Source organism: Lissotriton helveticus, chromosome 6 (assembly GCF_964261635.1).
Source record: "Lissotriton helveticus chromosome 6, aLisHel1.1, whole genome shotgun sequence".
In the NCBI taxonomy this organism is placed as follows: domain Eukaryota; kingdom Metazoa; phylum Chordata; class Amphibia; order Caudata; family Salamandridae; genus Lissotriton; species Lissotriton helveticus.
Genome location: NC_136067.1, coordinates 490,967,360 through 490,987,307, shown reverse-complemented (window position 1 = coordinate 490,987,307; position 19,948 = coordinate 490,967,360). Strand labels below are relative to the sequence as shown.

Sequence of the window (19,948 nt, the reverse complement as noted above, 5' to 3'; positions counted from 1 at the left end):
GAGCTGGGGGAGAGAGGGAACAGAGCAAAGGGCAAGACGCAGTCACCAATACCGGGGAGATCTGAGATGGACCCTAGGAGACACAGAGGGCACATATGCACAATGTTATAAAGACTTCAGAATGAGGAGATGTGTAAGACAACTGAAAGATAGAGCTCAGGGATGGAAAGGTAAAGAAGAGAGGGGGGAATCAGGTTGACTGGAGAACTGATGGGTCACAACTCTGTCATAAGGCACTATATTAAAGATTCTGCACTGTACAGCTGTTGGAATATGTAGAAAGATATGGCTGCACTGAATTGTGTGTGTATTTGAAAACTCAATAAAAAAACTATTCTGTTAGAATCATAATATTGGTTCTTTTTTGCTCTGCATTTTGCCCTTCTTTTTTCTCTAATTTTCTTTATTGCCTTTTCCTCGCTGAATCAATAATTATGTTGAGTCCTGAGCCATAAAGCTGTCAGGAGTCAAGGCACTCTGTAAATTCTATTCTAGTCCTTTATGTCTAGTACTTATGAGATAATTGTATTTATTTTCTCAAATTATGTGAAAAAAGCAATATTGGCATACATTTGATACAAGTTTCCACAAATATATATATACTTCTACTATTTAATGATCAATGCAGCACTATTCAATTAACTTTGGTGTTCATATATCATTTGTTAGATTCCATAAATTTTCAGTGTTATTTGATATATGCAAATAATCAAATATTTGAAGTAAATGAGAATATAGCAAATAACTTCCACTTTTGGGAACAGCGAACCCACATTGGCCAATAGGTATTCTGAAGCTAACATTGCTATTCTTCATTGCTTCCCAGTATGACTCTAGACTATTGTAACAAACTATCGCATGACAGAAATATTAAGCCCTAAATATCATCTGCTTAAATATCACTCAGTTACATTAAATAATAGTGTGCACTCAATACAAAAATATTTTTTTAGTTTCAAATTTGTTTTTATTGGTTTTGAGAGCAACAAAATAGGCAAGACAAAACAGTAGGCATGCAGCAGGCATATATAGCGAGCGAGACAGACATGCACGTCTTCTCTAAGGGTCATCAAGTAAGCAAGAAAAATATGCCAACACAGAAATGCAGTGCCGATGCTATGATGAAAGTGCCATGTAGTAGGGTCAACTGACCAGAACGGAAAGAAGAACCAAACCCCCCCCCCCCCTTCCCAACATCCCCCCCCTCCCCCACCCCGACCAGTATGCCGTTTGCCTGGAAACTCAATGATGACACGTTCAGGTCCGGATGCCTCAGGTCATTCGAGATTATGGGGGATCTTGTGGTGGTCCTGTAATCCGTAGAATGTGGAGATACTTTGGGCATGTGATTTCGTGAAATTCTTTGGACAAGAGGGACAAAAGTGGCTGCCAGACCTTCTGAAATGTGTCTGCTGTGTTTGTGAGTGTGGCGTGGATACGTTCCATGCCCAACGTGAACCATAGTTTATGCAGCCATCCAGTGTGAGTGGGTGTGGTGGTAGATCCCCAGAGTGATAGGATATGTTGTGACGCTGCTTGCATGGCAATGCCCATCCGTTTACCGCGAGGGGATCTCAGAGGAAATGTAAGCGCGTTGGGTAGTCCCAGGATTGTGTATGCAGGGAAGCGCGGAATTTCAGTATCAAAGGTGGAATCGATATCATCCAAAACCGCCTTCCAGTACCCATGAAGTGCGCGGCAGTCCCACAGGAGATGAGTCAAAGTGCCCCTTTCACCGCAGCCCCTCCAACACAACGCACTTCAAAGTGGATTGCTTTGATTGAGTCTAACCGGGGTGAGGTGCCAGTATATGGCCAATTTCACCGCCGCCTCTCTGGCACTAGCATTACGAGTGGTGTGTGCAGCTCTGTAGTATACAAACCCCCATTCCTTGGGCGATAGTGTCCTGCCGAGTTCCAATTCCCAGCGTTTCTGTCCCGCTGTCTTGCTTGGGCTGGCCGCGGGTGATAGCATCTTGTAAAGGTCTGAGATAAGGTGCCGATCCGAATCGTTCGTCACCAGCCACTTCTCGAATGGAGTCATTTGCCGACTAACTAGGGGAGCGCATTCCGGGCTCAGGAGCCAGTGGCGGAGTTTGATGTATTGGAACATGTGAGGCTTGGTCACTCCATAGCTTTGTACAATATCGGTGAGGGGGAGAAAGCCCTCCAAGTCAAAGAGATGGCCGGCAGAACGGCAATCCGTACCACGCCATTGTGGAAAGGCGCGAGGATCAGTGCCCGGTGGGAATTCCGGATTGTCTAGGAGTGGAGTGAGTGGGGAGGGGAAAGTCGTTAGGCTTCTCTTGACCGCCACCAAGTCCCAGGTCCTCATAATGGTGTGCGTGATAGGGGAGCGAAGGAGATATCGTGGTCTGTGTTGGCGAGCAAGGAATGGGATCTTCCATAGTGACGTTTGGGCCATGGCTCTGTCCTGAAACAGCCATCTCTTCTCGATTCTGGCCTGTACCACTCCACTAAGTAGCGGAGTTGTGAGGCTTGAAAATATTGCAAGAGGTTAGGGATTCGGAGACCACCTTCGTCTACACCTCTGTGCGCCACTTGTTTGTGCAGCCGCGCGCGTTCCTTTTCCCAAATGAACTGGTGGAGAGCGGTTTGCAGGTCTGCAAGCGCGCCAGGTGGCGGCAGTGCCGGGAGAGTCTGGAAGACATACAAAATCTTAGGTAAGGCTGACATCTTTACTGCCGCTATGCGGCCTAGCAAGGAGAGGGGTTATTTCGACCAACGTGTAAGGTCGGCCCGAATCCGAGAGGCAAGCGTTTTATAGTTAAGGGTCACTGTTGAGTCCGTGGAGGAGGTGAGAGCGATTCCCAAGTATGGGAGCTGTGCGGATGATTGTAAATCGCAACCAAAGTCAGGCGCCGGGGTGTGAAGGTGGGCATTGCTACCCAGAGGCAAAATCAAGGATTTCCCCCGGTTGATTTTGAAGCCAGACACCGCCCCAAAGCTGTCCAGTTCCTCCAGGAAAGCAGGTATAGAGTGGGGTGGTCGGTCGAAAGCAGCGATAATGTCGTCGGCATAAAGCCCCACCACGTGAGGTTCATGGCCGGAGGTGATGCCGCTGATGCGAGGATTGTCTCGGATTTTCTGCGCAAGGGGTTCCACGTATAAGGCAAACAGGAGGGGCGAAAGAGGGCACCCCTGACGTGTGCCTCGCTGTATCTCGACGGGGTCCGATTTAAGGCTCCCTAGCCGGACCCGGGCCTTAGGGCGGTAGTAGCAGCTTGCGATCCAGGCTTGAAAGCGGTCGCCCAGCTGGTAACGCTGCAGGACCTTCTGTAAGTAGGTCCAGTCGACTCGGTCGAACGCTTTCACCGCGTCGATGGCCAATAGCGCCGAGTCTGAGTTGTGGAAGTGAGTCTTATCCACGAGATGCAGCAGCCGTTTAGTATTATCGCCGCATTGGCGGTTTGGGACAAAGCCCGATTGATCCGGTTCAAGGATTCCCGGTAGACAAGGGCCCAGAAGGGCCGCTAATACCCCTGTGAACAGTTTCAAATCTAAATTAAGTAATGAGATGGGGCGGAACGCAGAGCAATGTGTCGGGCTTTTGCCCGGTTTGGGCAGCACTACAATCTCCGCCGCAAGCATATCCGGGGGTATGGAGCTCGGACCCTCGAATGAATTAAATAATCTTGTGAGTACCGGCCAAAGAGTTTGTAAAAGCCCGATGAAAAGGCATCAGGTCCCGGCGATTTGAGCGGGCGCAGGCGGGAGATAGCGGCCAGGACCTCGTCCAGGCGGATAGGAGCATCTAAGGTCTCCCCGTTCGTTTGAGACAACGGCGTGATGTCTGCCGACTGCAAAAATGCGTCGATGTCGGTAGGTGATACCTTATCCTCGCTGTATAGGGAAGCGTAAAATCAAAAAAAAAATTTAAACAATATTTAGGTCAAAATATTTCTGCCACATGATATTTTTGTTAATAATATTTTGACCTGCTTCCCTTTCCAGAGAAAATTTGGAACAGCAAGTTTAGCTTTATTAATAGTTCCTTAACAACATCACTTGGTGCATTGATAGATTTAGAATGTAATTTGTGCCATACATAATTTTAATCATGTTTACCCTAGCCAAGAAATATATATATATTTTTAAATATCTTTTTATTAGCATTTTCCTGATTGTATATCCAGTTATCCATGCTAAGGCAATGTACAATAAGAAACTGATACTCATACAGGAGAGAGGAAACAAGGAGAATTTTTAAGTATTGGAAAGTACAATCATAATTCGCATTTGTTTATAGTTCTACATAACATCTGCTAGTCAAAATGTATTGCCTCGTCTATAAACACCGTGTCGGGGGAGCCTTCCAGGTTTGCTTATCTCTCTCTGGAGCAAATTCTCATGGACTCATCGCCGATTTAGCTGCACCTTTCCGCCACGAATGTGGTGATAGATATATTGCCCTATTCACAAGCCTGCGCTAACAGCCGTCATCGTCAGTTTACCTTCGATAGCTGCCGCTAAAAACATCGCCAAGGCTGACAGCGACAACTAATGCTAATTATATGCAGAGTAGGCATTCCCGTCCAAAATCTCATGATAACACCACTTTGCGATATTCTCAACAACCAGCCGGATCAGCGATGCAGTCCAAAAACAGGCAAAAAGGCACGTTAGCACCAGGGGCTTAAGACCTTCTTTTTCTGGTCTTAAGTTGGACGAAAACCCACAGTAGAAAAGGAGCCCAGAGCCACATCTGAAGACCAACAGATACCATGGAGCTACTAATCATGCAGCGTGGAGACCCAAAAGGGCCACAACACCCACCGCCACCACCCCCAGCACCACCCCTACCCCCAGGCCCACCCCCCGGACTACCACCGAGGCAGCGCAAAACAAGACAGCGGACCTTCCGAAAAGGCACCAGCCTCTAAACACCATAGGATGTCATTGCAAAGATACTCTGCATCCTGAACCACGTCGCCCATAGGCTGACGGTACCAACACAGCGGACAACAAACATCCCTCCGCACTTGTTGGCCTCTGGTACCTTCCAACCAACAACTGCCAGAGTCAGAGGAGTCTCACAGCAAGCCCTATCAAAAGTTCCTCACACCTGTCTTGGATGCCATCATCAGCTTGATACCCCAGGACCTCCACTTCCCCCACACTGCGCAGGAACAGCTGGAGACCAAGAAAGGCTTCTACACCATAGCTGGCTACTCGCACGTGTTGGGGGAAATTGACTGCACACATGTCCTACTTGTGTCCCCTGCCAACACTGCACACAATTACTGCAACAGAAAGCACACCCATTCCATTAATGTGTTGGCAATAGTGGACCCTCGGGGACTGTTCACCAATGTCGTCTCCAACTTCCCAGGCAGTGTGCATGATTCCTACATCTTCTGATAGTCCATCATCAACCAGCGCTTTCAGGATGGCACCCATGGAAATGGACTGCTCGTTGGTAAATACCAACGGAATACACCACCCACCTCAACTCCACAATCATACAACTCACAACTGTGGGACTGCACAAGTAACAAAATCACATACAACATGGCCACCTACCAGACACGACAACACAAGTAACTTTGGTAACAGGGGCAACAGATGTAGACAAACCATCCACAAAGGCATAGCCCCTCTGCCACACAATTGCAGGATTTGAGTAGAGGTGGGAACCAAGAATGTGCGAAGGAGGCAAGTGACCAATGAATAAGAATGTACACAGTACCAAGTGTGGCGGTGATGTGCTGGACAGTCTTGAGTATGCAGAGCACCGACATGTCCATGTGGACAAATACTGTTGGTGTTTGTAGTGTTGGTGTCAGTGGACGCAACCATGTTACCTCAGGCAGTGGGGAAGACCTTGGACATGTAGCCATGTCGCCCCCCCTTGTAAGCATAAGCGTAGTGGGCTGGGCCCGGCGTACACCAGTCCAGGAGTGTGAATAAATAGCCCGGGGTTCTGGGCATGGTTCATTTCCGAGATGGCCACCAAAGTAACTACTGCGTGTGTCTCTGTGTCTGCCATATACTGACCATGGGCCTACACACACGTGGCCGACCCCCTTCATTGGACAAATCTACACCGGCAATGAGGTGAGTACGTCCCACGCCACCCGGCGCACCTCTCGTCATCGCCTGCAGGGACGTGTCTGCCAGGGTGGCGCCCCTCACCCTGCCATGATACCGCCGCTGTGACTGGTGGTGCCTGCACGATCCTGTGTGCCTGCTGTACCCCAGCCGACTGGTCCCCAGACCCGTCCGGTACCCAGCGGTGATTGCCCGCCCCTGCGCACCCAGGCCTCATTGTTCATCTACCGCCTGCGGCATGTCTCCAAGAGGGCCCACCACGTGCCGGTACAATTTTCAAGCCAGAGGCCCGCGAGCTCGGCAGTATCCTCAGCCGATCGCTGACTTCCACGCAACAGGCCTCCGGCACACCCAGCGGCACCGCACAGCGGAGTTCTGTGTGTGCTGACTGCTCCCTTCGGCCTACACTGTGGTCCAGCATGTCCCAGACAAATCCATCCCAGTCCGGTCCAACAGGCCTACTGCATCATCACAGGCTGCACACCCAGTCAGCTCTTCAAGTGGGCCTACCTCAGTGCACCGCAAGTCATCGCCACGTGGCAGTAGGCCCATGCCAGACGCAGTGCCTCAGGTGCCACTACCTCTGCACCACAAGTCACTGTCCATCCGCCAGGCCACTGCATCATCGCAGGCTGCACACCCGCTCAGCTCCTCAGGGGGGCCTACCTCAGTACACCACAACTCACCGTCCAGCCTCCAGGCCACTGCATTATCACAGGCTGCACATCCTCTCAGCTCTTCAGGTGGGCCTAGCTCAGTGCACCACAAGTCACCGTCCAGCCTCCAGGTCACTGCATCATCGCAGGCTGTACACCCGCTCAGCTCTTCAGGTGGGCCTAGCTCAGTGCACCACAAGTCATCGGCCAGTGGGGCTACCCCACAAGTCCTCCTCCAGCAGCCAACAGCATGTCCTCGGTAATGCCACTAGAGACCTTCACAGTCATGGGGCCACCCCTGTCCCAGGCAGGATGCTGTAAAACCTGGGAGGAACGTCTGGAGACGTACTCTGAAGCGTATGACATCCCAGCGCCGCCGCAGCAGCCCACGCGTAGGCGTGTGAGGAGTGTGAAGAAATGGCCCTGGGTTCTGGGCGTGGTTCAGTACTGGGCAAAGGGCGTGATTCAGTTCCGGGCTGGCCACAAAAGTAACTATGGCATGTGTCTCTGTTGTAGTGTTGGTGCCACCGGGCCCTTAATCAACAATGTTACAATGTAGCATGCACCCGGAGGGCGGACTCGCCCGAATGGAAAGAGCCCAAGACCACTCGGGGTGTTGGCTCATACATGCCACCTGTTGTGTGTGTATCTTCATTGACGCAGCATAAGCCAAAGGCCTAGCCTCAATATCAGCGCAAGTTCAGCCAGGCCTGAACTCTACATCTGTGTCTGCACTATCCTTACCATAGGCCTACACACACATGGCCGCCCACCTTCAACGGCCAACATTACAGTGTTGTTGTCAGGCTTGCGGACATGCGCAGACAGGCATGACAATGGTGTGCCATAGGAGTGCAAGCTATGCAACCTCGCACACAAGTAAATAGGCTCGGGGGAGGGAGGAGCAGCTGTGAGGCTTCGTAATACACATTGATCCGGACATTTGCCAGAAGAAATACATGGCAAACATGAATCCCAAAGTCGCACAAATCACACGCCACAAAACTTGAAAGTCTCCAACACAGCATGCAGAACCACCAATTTACACTAATCTCACTTATCTCTCACAGGTGATCAAGGATATGCACTCTGCCCGTGGATGATGACACCCCTCCAAGACCCGAACATCCCGGCCCAGGTGGCAGTACAATGTGGCCCACAAACGCACCAGGGGCATTGTTGAGCACACATTTGGCATGTTAAAGTCAAGTTTCAGGTGCCTGGACATCACAGGTGGGAGACTCCTGTACAGCCCAGAAATAGTGTGCAAGATGATCATTTCATGTTGTGTATTGCACAACATATGCGTACGCTCTAATGCCCCATGGATCCAAATGCCAGATGCACTGGACGATGATGAGGAAGATGAGGCAGGTGGACCACACCCCACTGCAGCTGCAGCAGGAATAGCCCGAAGGGACACAATCATTAACAATTTCTTCGCATGAGCACGTCACATTGTGACTGTCCTTAACTATCATGAAACAGTACAAAATTACCACATGAACAGCAGGTGAAAAAAAATTAATTGCAACACACATTCCCTGTGTGCATGTCAGTCCTCCGCATTAACACATCACTCTAACAAGTGTAAGTGCAACATTAAGTGCTAACAATCTCACGAATAGCAAAGAGATGGTGGGTATGTCACCTTTGTACAGAGAGGCTGTTTAGGGTGTCACATATTCGAAATGCCATTTCAGGGTGTAAAATGTAGTACATAATCCCACTCATCAGCGTATCCCATGTGTACAAAAACATGACAAGAAGGCTGTCATTGGTGTTCAAAAAAAGACAACAGGGTGCCATTTGGGGTCAAATATGACATATCGGGTGTCATTTGGGGTCCTATATGAAGTTTCAGGTGTCATTTGGGGTCAAATATGAACCACTCTGATGCAGAGATGCACCTTGTGACTCAAGTCCCACAACATGAGCAACATGGACCTAAGGGGGATAACGTCAGGGGTTGTTTGTGCACGTGGATGGGTCAGAGTGTGACCTGCTCCTTTATGGATGTAGTCACACTCAGCCACCTCAGTGTTGTGGCGTGCACCATGCAAAAAGAACAATTGATAGACAGAATGCAGAACAATGTCATACATTCACCCCACTACAAAGATCTGGGCCTAAATCCATAGGTTTTTTTTCTCACCATGCCATTTCAGTTTGGACCCATGTTATGATAATTGCACTGCAGCCATGCTAATCATCATGCTGTGTCACTTGCATTGTCATTGTGGCTCATGGACCCGCAGCTTTGCTGGGTTCAGCACATGTGCATGGGTTTGTTGTGAGATTACTGATGTGTGGGGAGGGCCCTCTCTGGGCATGTTGTTGACGGGGGCCTACTTGCTGTTTCTATGTGTGCTTCAGTATGCCAAGGACATCAGGGACATGATCCAGAGTCATTGTGGGTGCGCACTGTGCTATACTTGATTGTGCATGTGTGCATTGTGCCCATGTCCCTCCATCCCCCCAGTCCAGTCCCTGGTTGTTACTCACCCTGTTGCTGTTGGGTCAGGTCATGTTGAGCAGTGTCCGGTCCCCCAACTCCTGCCACCGTCTCCCCACTGATAACTGTGGGCACCATTTCATCCAGCTCCTGCTGTGGCGCTGGACTCCCACCTTCAGTCTGCATTGCGGCTTTCCGGTTGTTAGCGAGTTTCAGCTTGGTTTTGCGCTTCATATAATTCCAGCGCTTCTTGCAGTCGTCCACTTCCCTTCTCTTCACTTCAACTGCATTCACCTTGGCCAAGATGGACTGGCGTATTGCATTTTTAGTTACCAATGACACAGTGGAGGTGATGAACACTTGTTGGTGGTGTTCTATCACCTCCGTAATCAGGATCTTGTTTCCCTGCGGACTGAATCGCAGGTTCCTCTTCTTCTTGCCCTTCTCTTACCCCGAGGTCCCTGGCTGGTCTTCCGGGGGTTTGTGGGGTTCTGGTTGGCCTATGTAGTTGCTCCAGCTTCCTCCATGGTGCTTCTCAGTTGTTTTTTTTTTTTTTTTTTTCAGCTTTTATGGTGAATTTTCCCACCTGACGTGGGAATAGCAAGCCTGGCGCTGATTATCCCTGATATTTTTTCACTGTTGGGCTCATCGCAACTTTTTTCACATTCAGGTTTCCTTTTTTATTAGCGTCCCGGTAATTTTAACAGGATATTTGGCGCGTTATCTGGAAACTATCGCCTGTTGCCAGCATGTTGAGAATACGACGTTTACATGGCGTTAGTTTCTCGCGATAGCTGGCTTTATGTAAAATTGTGTTAACCTAGGTTGCCAATATTATCGCCAGTTCTTGAGAATATCCCCCACTGTGTTATAGTAAAAGCAAACATAATCTGCTAACATATTAAAACAATAATGAGTAACTCCCTCTGGGATCGGGGTCTGTACCGACAAACACTTGTCATCATTACCTGTGGGACGAACTTCTCCAGTGCTTTGGTGAGGTCCCTTATCCTACTGTATGGTGAGACCTTTGGGACTCTATATTGCTATCTCTCGGGTGTGGAATTGGGGCAGGGTTCCCCCTCTTTATTATTCCTCAGGGAGGTCCCCATCGAGCTCACTCCATCTCCTTTCCCCTGGGTGCCCAATGCACGCACCATCTTGGACTAGAACTCCACAAGTGGTCTACTCCTTTTACTTAATTTGTCTTCCTGTATCAGGGCCCTTTCTTCCGCCCTCGACCATGCCGATACATCTCTCTCCCAGTCCTGCACCCTGTGTCCTACTGTTTCCCATACTTCTGAGAGCGAGGTCTTGCCAAGACTAGTGCAATGTCAACACATTTATGACCCACTTTTTTCACTTTGGTTCTCGGGAATAAACCTAACTGACAAATCTCTGCACTGCATGACAAAGATCATGCCAAAACCTCACTTAGAACCTCTCTGATCCTATGCCAATATACTTGTATAACCAGGCACTTCCATAACATGTGTGCAAATCTAGCATCCGGGGTTCTACATCTGGCATTGGCATTGGCATTGCAGGCCATCTTCCCATAAATAATATGGAGCCTGTGTGGAGTGAGGGAGGTCATGTGTAAAATGTTGAATTGTGTGAATTTCAAGTTAAAGTTTATGGACATTTTCTCCGGGCTGCCCCGGGCCTTCCTCCACTCCTTGTCGGACAGGTTCCTTCCCACAAAGGGTTCCCCATTTCTCCTGCAGGCGGGATAAGGGCTGTTCTGTCAGGGTCATAATCGCGGCATATAACCATTTCACCAGATGCATCGCAGACCCAAGTGTCACCACTGCCTATAGGACTGCGTGTGTGTCGGCTTGTGACTGCCCCTTCCCCATAGTGAAGTAAAGGTTCCCATCATAGTGTGATTATTTAAGAACTGCCCTGGTAGTAGGTCATAGTGTGTGAGGAAATCCATCAGGGGGAGTAGCTCTCCATTTTGGTTGCAGTTGCAACCTGTAGTCGCTCCAGCTACCAGACATTCTCTCAGTTGTCCCCTCCTTGTGGCAACCCTATCAGGGTAGGTTGGGCGCATACAGGGCAGTCTCCGCTGCGCGTCCATTGCATCTGACTCAGCATTTTAAAGCCATCTGCAGCAGGACCCCAATACCTTGTATCTGGAATTTGGGGTTTAGGATCTTGGCTAGGAGCCATCTGCGGGGGTGCGGTCCCAGTATTCCCAGTGTCTCCAGTCCCCTCCCATCCAGCCATTGGGACAGCCACTGGAGATGTGTCACTAGGTAGTAGGCCTCAAGGTTCTGCACCCCAGGGCACCCGCTGCCAAAGGCTGCCACAGCACCAGCAGGGATATCTTGTTCCACCCCCATCCCAGATCAGATCCCTTAACAGTGAGTCCAATTCCTTAAACCATCTCTATGGCATCACCACCAGAAGGTTAACGAAGTAATATAATCGTCTCAGTAGGATGATCATTTTGGACAGTGCCACCCTGGCCATAACAGATAAGTTAGGGGAACGCCAGAATGACACAGAGCTTCAGAGAGCAAAGCGCTCGATCAAGATTTCCTTTCATAAGATCTGCCTGTTTATGGAACACCTGTATACCCAAGTATCTAAAGGAGGTATGGGACCAAGTAATGCCCATCGGATGGTTTCCAGGTCTGGGTAGAGAAGGTGCCAGCGGGAATATCTGAGTTTTTTGAGAGCTAGCTCGGAGTCTGGTCAGCCCTGCAAATTCTTCTAAGATGGTCATAGCCTGAGATAGACCATGGGTGCCGTCTCTGACATATAACAATAGACCATCCATATATAAAGTGATTATATATATCTTCCCATCCAGAAGCAGTCCATGTCTCATTTCCTCTTTTCTGAAGCGTTCTGCAAGTGGCTCAATTGCCAGAGCAAAAAGCAGGGGCAACAGCGGGCGGCCCTGCCAGTCCCTCTATGTATGGTGTAGGAAGTGGGAACACTCCGTCTGCTGACTCTAGCAGTGGGGCCCATCACAACCATTCTTCCGCAGCCCCATACTCCCCATAATTTGCAATCGGAAGTCCCAATGCAGGGAGTCAAATGCCTTTTCTAGGTCAACTGCCATCACCACCGCTTCTGGTTATGTAGAAGTGCCTTGATGAATAGAACATGATACAATCGTCTCAGGTTCCCGGAGGTCGATCTAGTTGGGATGAATCCATTTTGATCCATGTGGACCAAATCTGGCATATGTGGGAATAACCTTTTACTGAGCACCTTGACATTTTAACATGGATAGTGCACGGAATCCACCGTGCCAGCCATACTCGATTTAGTTTTGAGCAGTGAGACCAGGAGTGCTTCTCTTGTGAAGGGTGGTAGCTAGTCCAAAAGTAGAATATCATCCTACATCTTTTCAAGGTGGGGGGGTCACTATTGCTGCCAAGACAGAGTAAAACTCCACATTGAGATCATCGGGTCCCTTGGTCTTCCTCCTGGCCATCTCTTCTGTACCGCCTGGTCCACCCCATGATGGCGTAAAGCCTCGAAGTATTCCACCATTGATTCTGCTGGCACTGCCCCTAGTTTTCCATAGAGAGTTACATAGCATTCCGTGAATGTGGTGCTAATGATTTTAGGTGAAAAGACCGTTAGTCCAGCAGCGGTCCGAAGGCTGGGGATAGGGGTGCCTCTACCCTCCGGCTTAATCAGCCATGCTAGTAGTCTCCCTGCTCTTCCCCCTTCTACATCTTGTCTCTCCTGATATGCTCGGAGATCTAATAGACGTAGGCATTCCAGGACTTCGTTATATTTACTCTTGGCTTCCGAGAGTTGTCTCTTGACCTCCCCTGCCGCTCCTAATCTGTTATCCAAGGCATGAATTTGTGTTGCCATCATCTGGAATTCTCGATTGATCTCTCAATGCGTGCCCACTCTCTGTCCCATACATTGGCCTCTCACCACCACCTTATAGGCATCTCACTCTATTAGAGAGGTGCTTGCAGTGTTTTGGTTTAGTTGGAAATAATTTGAGATGGAAGTGAGTGGACAATTGCTGTCTAAGGCAGTCATCATGTAGAAGGCTAGGGTCAAGGCGCCAGACTAAGACGCACGCCCACTATCAGGAGTTGGAAAAAATCTTTTAACTAGTGCGCTATGGTCCGAGATGGTGCGCCCCAAGTACTCCGCCCCTGTCATTGTTGATGAAATTTATGTTGAACATAAAAACATGTCTAATCTAGTGTGCAGTCCATAAAGTGCGAAATAAAAGGAGTAACCCGTCTGCTGAGTATTGTGTTGTCACCAAATATCTAAGAGTTCCCACCCACTCATCCAATCTCAAAGACCTTTAGATGTCATGTTGCAGCTGCTGCCGTACTATGTAATGGTAGGGTGGGCCTATCCATGTTAATATCTGTAATGAAATTGTAATCCCCGCCCAGGATTAAGTCACAAGCTGCCACTTCCGATATGGGCTTGGAAAGTTGTTGTAGGAACTGGGTTTGATCTGGAGTCGGGCATAGATGCTCCCCACTGTCACTTCCCCAACCATCAATCTACCATTCACTATAACATAGCGTCCCTCTGGGTCAACAATTTTATGCATTGTTTGAAAGGGAGTACCCAGCTTTATCTACAACAGGGCCCCCCTCGAGTATGCCGAGTATGTGGGAGCAAATAGTTGTCCCTGCCATCTAAGGCAGAGCCTGAAGTCTTCCTCAGCCGTTAGGTGCGTTTCCTGTAGCATTACTATCTACGCACCCCAACAGAGAATTTAGTTAAAGATATTATAGTATTTAGTGGGGGAACCCGTACCCTGAATATTCCAGGACAGAAGTTTAACCTCCTCATTATTAGTAATCTTGGTAGTCATAGCTTTAACAGGTATACATTTCCGCCCCTCCCTCCCTGTTCCTTCTTTTGATGTGACCCTAGCATCAGAACAGGATTATATTTTGTAGACCCTAGAGTAGTAAACAACAAACCCCATGATAAAACTCCCCATCCCAAGGGCAATAAAGCAACTGCCAACTGCCCAACGCTGCAAACAACCTGCAACATTATGGTGAGAACACCACCCTCAGCTTTTCCGGTAGGTCACTCTAGTGGAGGGGGGGGGAATCAAGGAAGATCAGGGACACTGGGCCTGTCCCGGCTCATGATCTAAGTTATGGGGTTGGCCAGTGGGTTACCAGGGATGTGATCATGCCTTCCCCCCAAGGTGCCAGTCTCACATGTGTATCAAACCAGTACTCGGACCATTCATTTAATTTCATCATCAGAGCGAGTGGTTCATTTAGGCAAGGAAGATTAGTTTCCTGTGACATCTACCGAATCTGTTGCTAGATCTTTCAGCTCTGAGGAAGTATCCATCATTCTATCAGATTTCTGTGGTTATATGATCTGTGCCACTGCTTGCAGTGCGGCTTTCCTGTCTTGCTGCGTTTGGGATACTGTGGGCTTCTGCAGTTGTTTTGTCTTCCTTGCTCAACGCTACCTCTTCCTGGTGACGCATTTTGTCACTCGTGGACCAGGTTGGCATTTTGGCAAGGTTGCCCCTTTTTCATACACCTCTAGCTAGGCATATGTGTCTTCTGGGGAGTCACAGAAGTGTGCAGCTCCATCAATGATGATTCGGAGTTTCGCTGGAAATACAAGGGATTAATTAAGGTCTGCCTCCCGGAGGGCTCTCTTGGCTTCAATAAAGGATGTTCACTGTGCCTGCACCCTAGCTGTGAAATACGGGAACAACAATATTCTACTATTGTCCAAGGGGTAGGGGCCATGTGCCCTGGCCTGCTGCAAGATAGTATCTCGATCCCGGTAGTAAAGGAGCCTGGCCACCACTGGACGAGGAGGCTTCCATGCGCACAGGGGCACGCAGGGACCCAATGCGCCCTCTCAAGTGCCAAGAATTTGGAGATGCAGCCTGGGACCATTTCGGCTCTTGGCCAGTTTTTCAGGAATGTCACCATATCTGGGCCCCCAGTGCCCTCTGGGATACCCATGACTCCTATATTGTTGTTTCTACTACGACTTTCAGCATCCTCAGCACAAATCTCCAGCACCGTCACCCTGGTTGTGAGTTCTTCCAGTACAGAGGCTGTTGATTTTTGTTCCCGCTGGAGCTCTGCCACTGCACCCTCCACCTCTTTTACTCTGTCTGCTATTTTGTGGTGCTCAGCCTGTATGAGCCCCAAGCTCACCAAAACCACTTCAATATCCAGATGTAGAACTGCCTTGGTGTCTGCAATTGCCTTTAATTCTTTGTCCAAGTGCAGGTGGAGCGAGGCCTCTGTGTTGGTAGACTTGCTACTCTCCTTCTCTGTGGGTTGTGGAGAGGGCTCTTTTGTGTTGGGCTGTGAGCTCCCAGTTTACAATATCTGCCTGCTCATTTTGGCAACTGAGTGAATTGGGCCGTGCTACAATATTGACAGTTTTCCCAGCTACCTTTTTTATTCATTTGGTGTGCTCTTGCTCTAAGAAACTTAGAGGGACTCTGCGCGCTAGTCCCAGTATGCATTTTGTTTCTTTAGTTATCAGGGCCACAGATCACTATTGGGTTGGTTTGTCATGAGCTTCCTCCACATTGTCCCAGTGCTGGTGGCTATGCGGGATAGGGGCCCGACCCACTCTTCGACCAGTGGCAGTCTCTTAAATTGCCCTTGATCTCTTTGCCCCTCTGGGCTGCCCCTAACCACAAAACACTCAACAAATCAATCGGTGATGCCCTTATTCACATACACTTTCACAAAATACAAATAACCATGCACAAAATCATGAACCTGTTATTTTAATTCAAAGTCACCCCACCTACTTAAATCGTACCATCATACAAACCCTTACATACACATGCACTTACTTAGTATTAGTGGAAGTTGGAGTTAAGGTGGAATTAGTACAGCAGGGGTGGGAAATAAGGTTAAGGTAGTGGCTTCATTAGGGAATTTACCACCTTTTTATTACCCCCTCATCAAACTTACCCCCCAAATGTCATTGCAATTTTGCAATAAGGCCATCTATATAAAGTGACCTCTTGGAGAAGCTGGTTAAATTATTATAATTACCATCACCCTAAATGTTGCTGTTGAAACAGTAATGAAAATTGATTAGGAATAAAATCCAAAAAGATGTTAAAACATTACATATCTAATGTAAATTTCATATTAAGCAATCTCAGCCTTTTTAAAATCTATAATGAACTTTTAATACTTTTGACTTTAAAGCAGGAGTTTTGCAGAATATGGAAACATGCCCTTTTAGTTGGAAATTGTCTTCAGCTCTTTCTATTGTGTTTGGTTTTCCGCCGAAGCATGAATACCGCCATATGATTTTTCCAATTCCTGTTGTTAGCAAACATGAGCAACTTTGAATACAGAATTATCCACACACCATAAGATTTATGCTGTAAGAATGTGTAGTTGCATACTGCTACAGATAAAGTAACAATACCAGGGAAGTTAATTCCATGCTATTCCCATTAATCAAATATGATATTAACCCACATAATTGCAATAGTGGCAAGAAAGGGACACGTATGATAGGACACATGTAGGATCTGTGTAGAAATATAAATTCAATTTATACTTTCCAAAATATTCTGATAATGCATACATTCCAAAGAGGTAACAGATGTGATCCAAAGGATCTCACATCAATCAAGTAGTGAGTATAACTTCACTGAATAGATTTTGAGCGCACCCTTACTTTTCAAGGGTGATGTGGCTAAAATTAATCAGGCGAGTCAGCGCTGACAGTTTGAGAGTTAGAGCCTGTGCGAATCAAAACCGATTCAATCGTGTTAGAGGTGCAATATTTCTTGATAGAAATAAAGATGTTGCCTGATTAATTTCGCCCACATCGCCCTTGAAAATTAAGGGTGCGCTCGAAATCTAAACAGTGAAATTGTACTCACTACTTTATGGATGTGAGATCCTTTGAACCACATCTGTTATCTCTTTTGATCTGGAGACTTGGGACATCTTTCTCCAAAATCTGAGATTGCACCACAATAGGTTTCTCTACTATTCCTTCGATATCGTTCTGATGAAGACCTGCGTGCAAGGTCTACAATTACCTTATGCAGCAGTCAGGTTGAAACGTCGACATTGATTATTAAGCCTGTATTGATTAGAAAGATTTGAGTGAATGGGATGATGGGATAGAGTTATAACCATTTATTAACTATGGTTCAATTCCTGTGAACAGATAATGTGTCTTTACAGACAGGCTTCTCACATTGTCTAAATTCTAGTTACTAGGGCCAGTGGTAGACTAAGAAATTAGAGTATATTTTGTAATTATTTTTATTTTATTTTTCCCTATCACTTTACTCATCAGAACATCTACAACCACTTCCTATACTCTTTGGGACAATTTTGAATATAAATCTACTATTGAAATGTATGCATTATTAGAATATTTGTGAAAATATAAATTGAATTTATTTTTCTACAAATATCCTTCATGTGTGTTTTCATACGTATCTCTCTCTTGCCACTATTGCAATACATGGCGTAATACTGTATTTGTTCCTTTGAAGTAATTGCTAGTAGGACCACACTGTTGTATGTACCATATGTTACCCAGGTCCTGTGGCTCACCTTGGGTTACCCCATTAGTTTACAATGGCATTCAAATTAGTCAGCCTTTTTGATTTCTTTACAGCACACTCTATTAGATGTTTGCCACATGTGTTGCTTTTTGTAAAATTCTTGGTTCACACAGATTGAATACATTGAAGTTTTACTTTCTCCCCAGAAAAGCACTGTCCTAATTGTTATGGACTTTTGAAGCTTATCTCCTGTCGAGGCCATGGAGGTCACCCTGTGACTAATTTCTGGAGGCATGATGGGCCATTCATATTTTTTCAGGTTGGTAACACTCGTTTTATTTATACATATTATACAAGGAAATAAATTAATAAGATTAACAATTCTTCCTTTGAAAATTATTGTGTTTTTTTGCTGGTAGTATTTTTATTTCATGGGGCAATATATACCAATTAATATAAATGTAATGCTTGCACATACTTCTTCCAGCTTAAGTCTGTAGATATATTAACATGTCTAGACACCAAGATGATTTGTCGTGCTGCCATGCAATATTGTTCTTTCTCTGTATATTTCACTTGCCCATAAAACACATATAACAACCTTTGACTTTGAGCAAGGGGAAGGGAGAATGAAAAGGCGAACGGAAGCAAGGTGATATTGAAAAATAAGCAGGATCATGAGAGGATACAATGCAGAGAGCGAGAGAGTGAGGGAACATTGAAAGGGAAACAGCAAGGAGAGGAGCAAAAATACAAATGCACTCACATGGAGTTCTTACAGAAAAAGAAAAGTGTTATTCAATGAATGAAATCAGGGGTAGCAGTTGCAGGCCAAAATTGACTGATGCATGGAGGCCAAGTAGGTTACTAAGCCAGTACACTTCATCATGAATGTATGACGACAGAGGGTACCTTCTATATCCAGATCTAGGTGCATGGTTATCACACTATTATGGAACCCTCACCTATGCCCTTTCTCAAGGTAGAAACTTCCTTTATGACAATTGCACACCTGCTCTCTAAAATGTTAGAGTAAGAGATAGGTATCCTAATTGTCCTGATGAATGGTGTGAGGAGCATCGGATCTGTGCTCCCCAGTTACCCTGGGAATATATCATTGATCCTATCATTTTTGGCTGGCAACTTGCAGGAGAGTATTGCACAAAGCACGTTGAGCTTGTGGCGGGGGAATAGGTACCTCCTGAGGGGTCTTGCACACCTGGTGAAGGAGATGCTGTGCTCTGCATGGAAGGAGTCCACTGTGGAGACCCATTGGTATATCATGTAGCGATATCTTTTGATGCCCCAAACGCCCTGGGCTGACATACCATGGTTCTGAGAGGCTGAGACTGAAGAACTCTGATGGAGGCCCCTATAGAAAAGAGGTGACAAGCAAGCAGCATTAGGGAATTAGTGGGGGTCTAACGATGACATGTCAAGTGGAGCAAGCTCGAGCTCACTGCTGGAGAGGTGCTGGAGCATGGTGCTCAAAACTGGCCCCCGCTGTGCTTGTTGGAGGTATCTGCATCTTGGGTCTGAATGTGACCCTGTACTCTAACTTTGTGAGCTGTTTACTCTGTTGGCCTGGTACCGCCCGGTTTTTCCATGGGGTGGCTAGCATGGTGGTTGCTAGATTGAGGGCTGTAAGCTATATAATGGGATGATTACAAAGGTAAAAGGAGGAGGCAAAATTGAATGCTAATGATATGCACAAAATGGTTTCATGGGGTGCTGCCCCTCCGCCATCCAGGATCTCGGATCATAATTAAGCTGGATGCTATGCTTGCAAAAAATGGTTCCACCCGGGAACTGCTGGAAAGCAAGATCAGTAGTTTGACCATCAACCTGAGTCTTTCACACGAAGATCACAAGAAAATGGGACACTGCATGCTTAAAGTGGAGCAATCAGTGTTGGAGTTGGCTCCTGTTGCAGAGGACCAAAAACTATGGCTCTCTAACACGATGGACCAGGTGCAAGCATTGGGGGCTAGAGTTGAAGACCAAAAGGGGTGAGCCTTGAGGAAAAACTTACTTACAGTGGGCCTACTTGAGAGAGTGGAAGGTTCATCTATGATCTCCTATCTAAAGAGTTGGCTGTAGGAGATGGTCGCCTGAAGAGTTTGTCTAAATTTTATGCTCTAGAGAGTGTGCATATGTTGCCACCATGCCAATCGAGACGTGGGGTGCAGCCAAGACCAGTGGTGGCCCAACTACTACATTTTAGGTAATTAATGCCCTTGAACACACCATTATACAAATG

General features: G+C 47.2%; 1 protein-coding gene across 1 annotated transcript in view; it reads left to right on the top strand.

Annotated features, from left to right (window-relative positions):
* The window catches only part of GCM1 (glial cells missing transcription factor 1), a 363,306-nt gene that overhangs the window by 158,494 nt on the left and 184,864 nt on the right, over positions 1-19,948 (top strand). Inside the window, exon 3 of the mRNA XM_078646796.1 lies at positions 17,895-18,007. Within this exon, the coding sequence (XP_078502922.1) occupies positions 17,895-18,007 (113 nt within the window). The remainder of the gene's footprint in view (positions 1-17,894; positions 18,008-19,948) is intronic.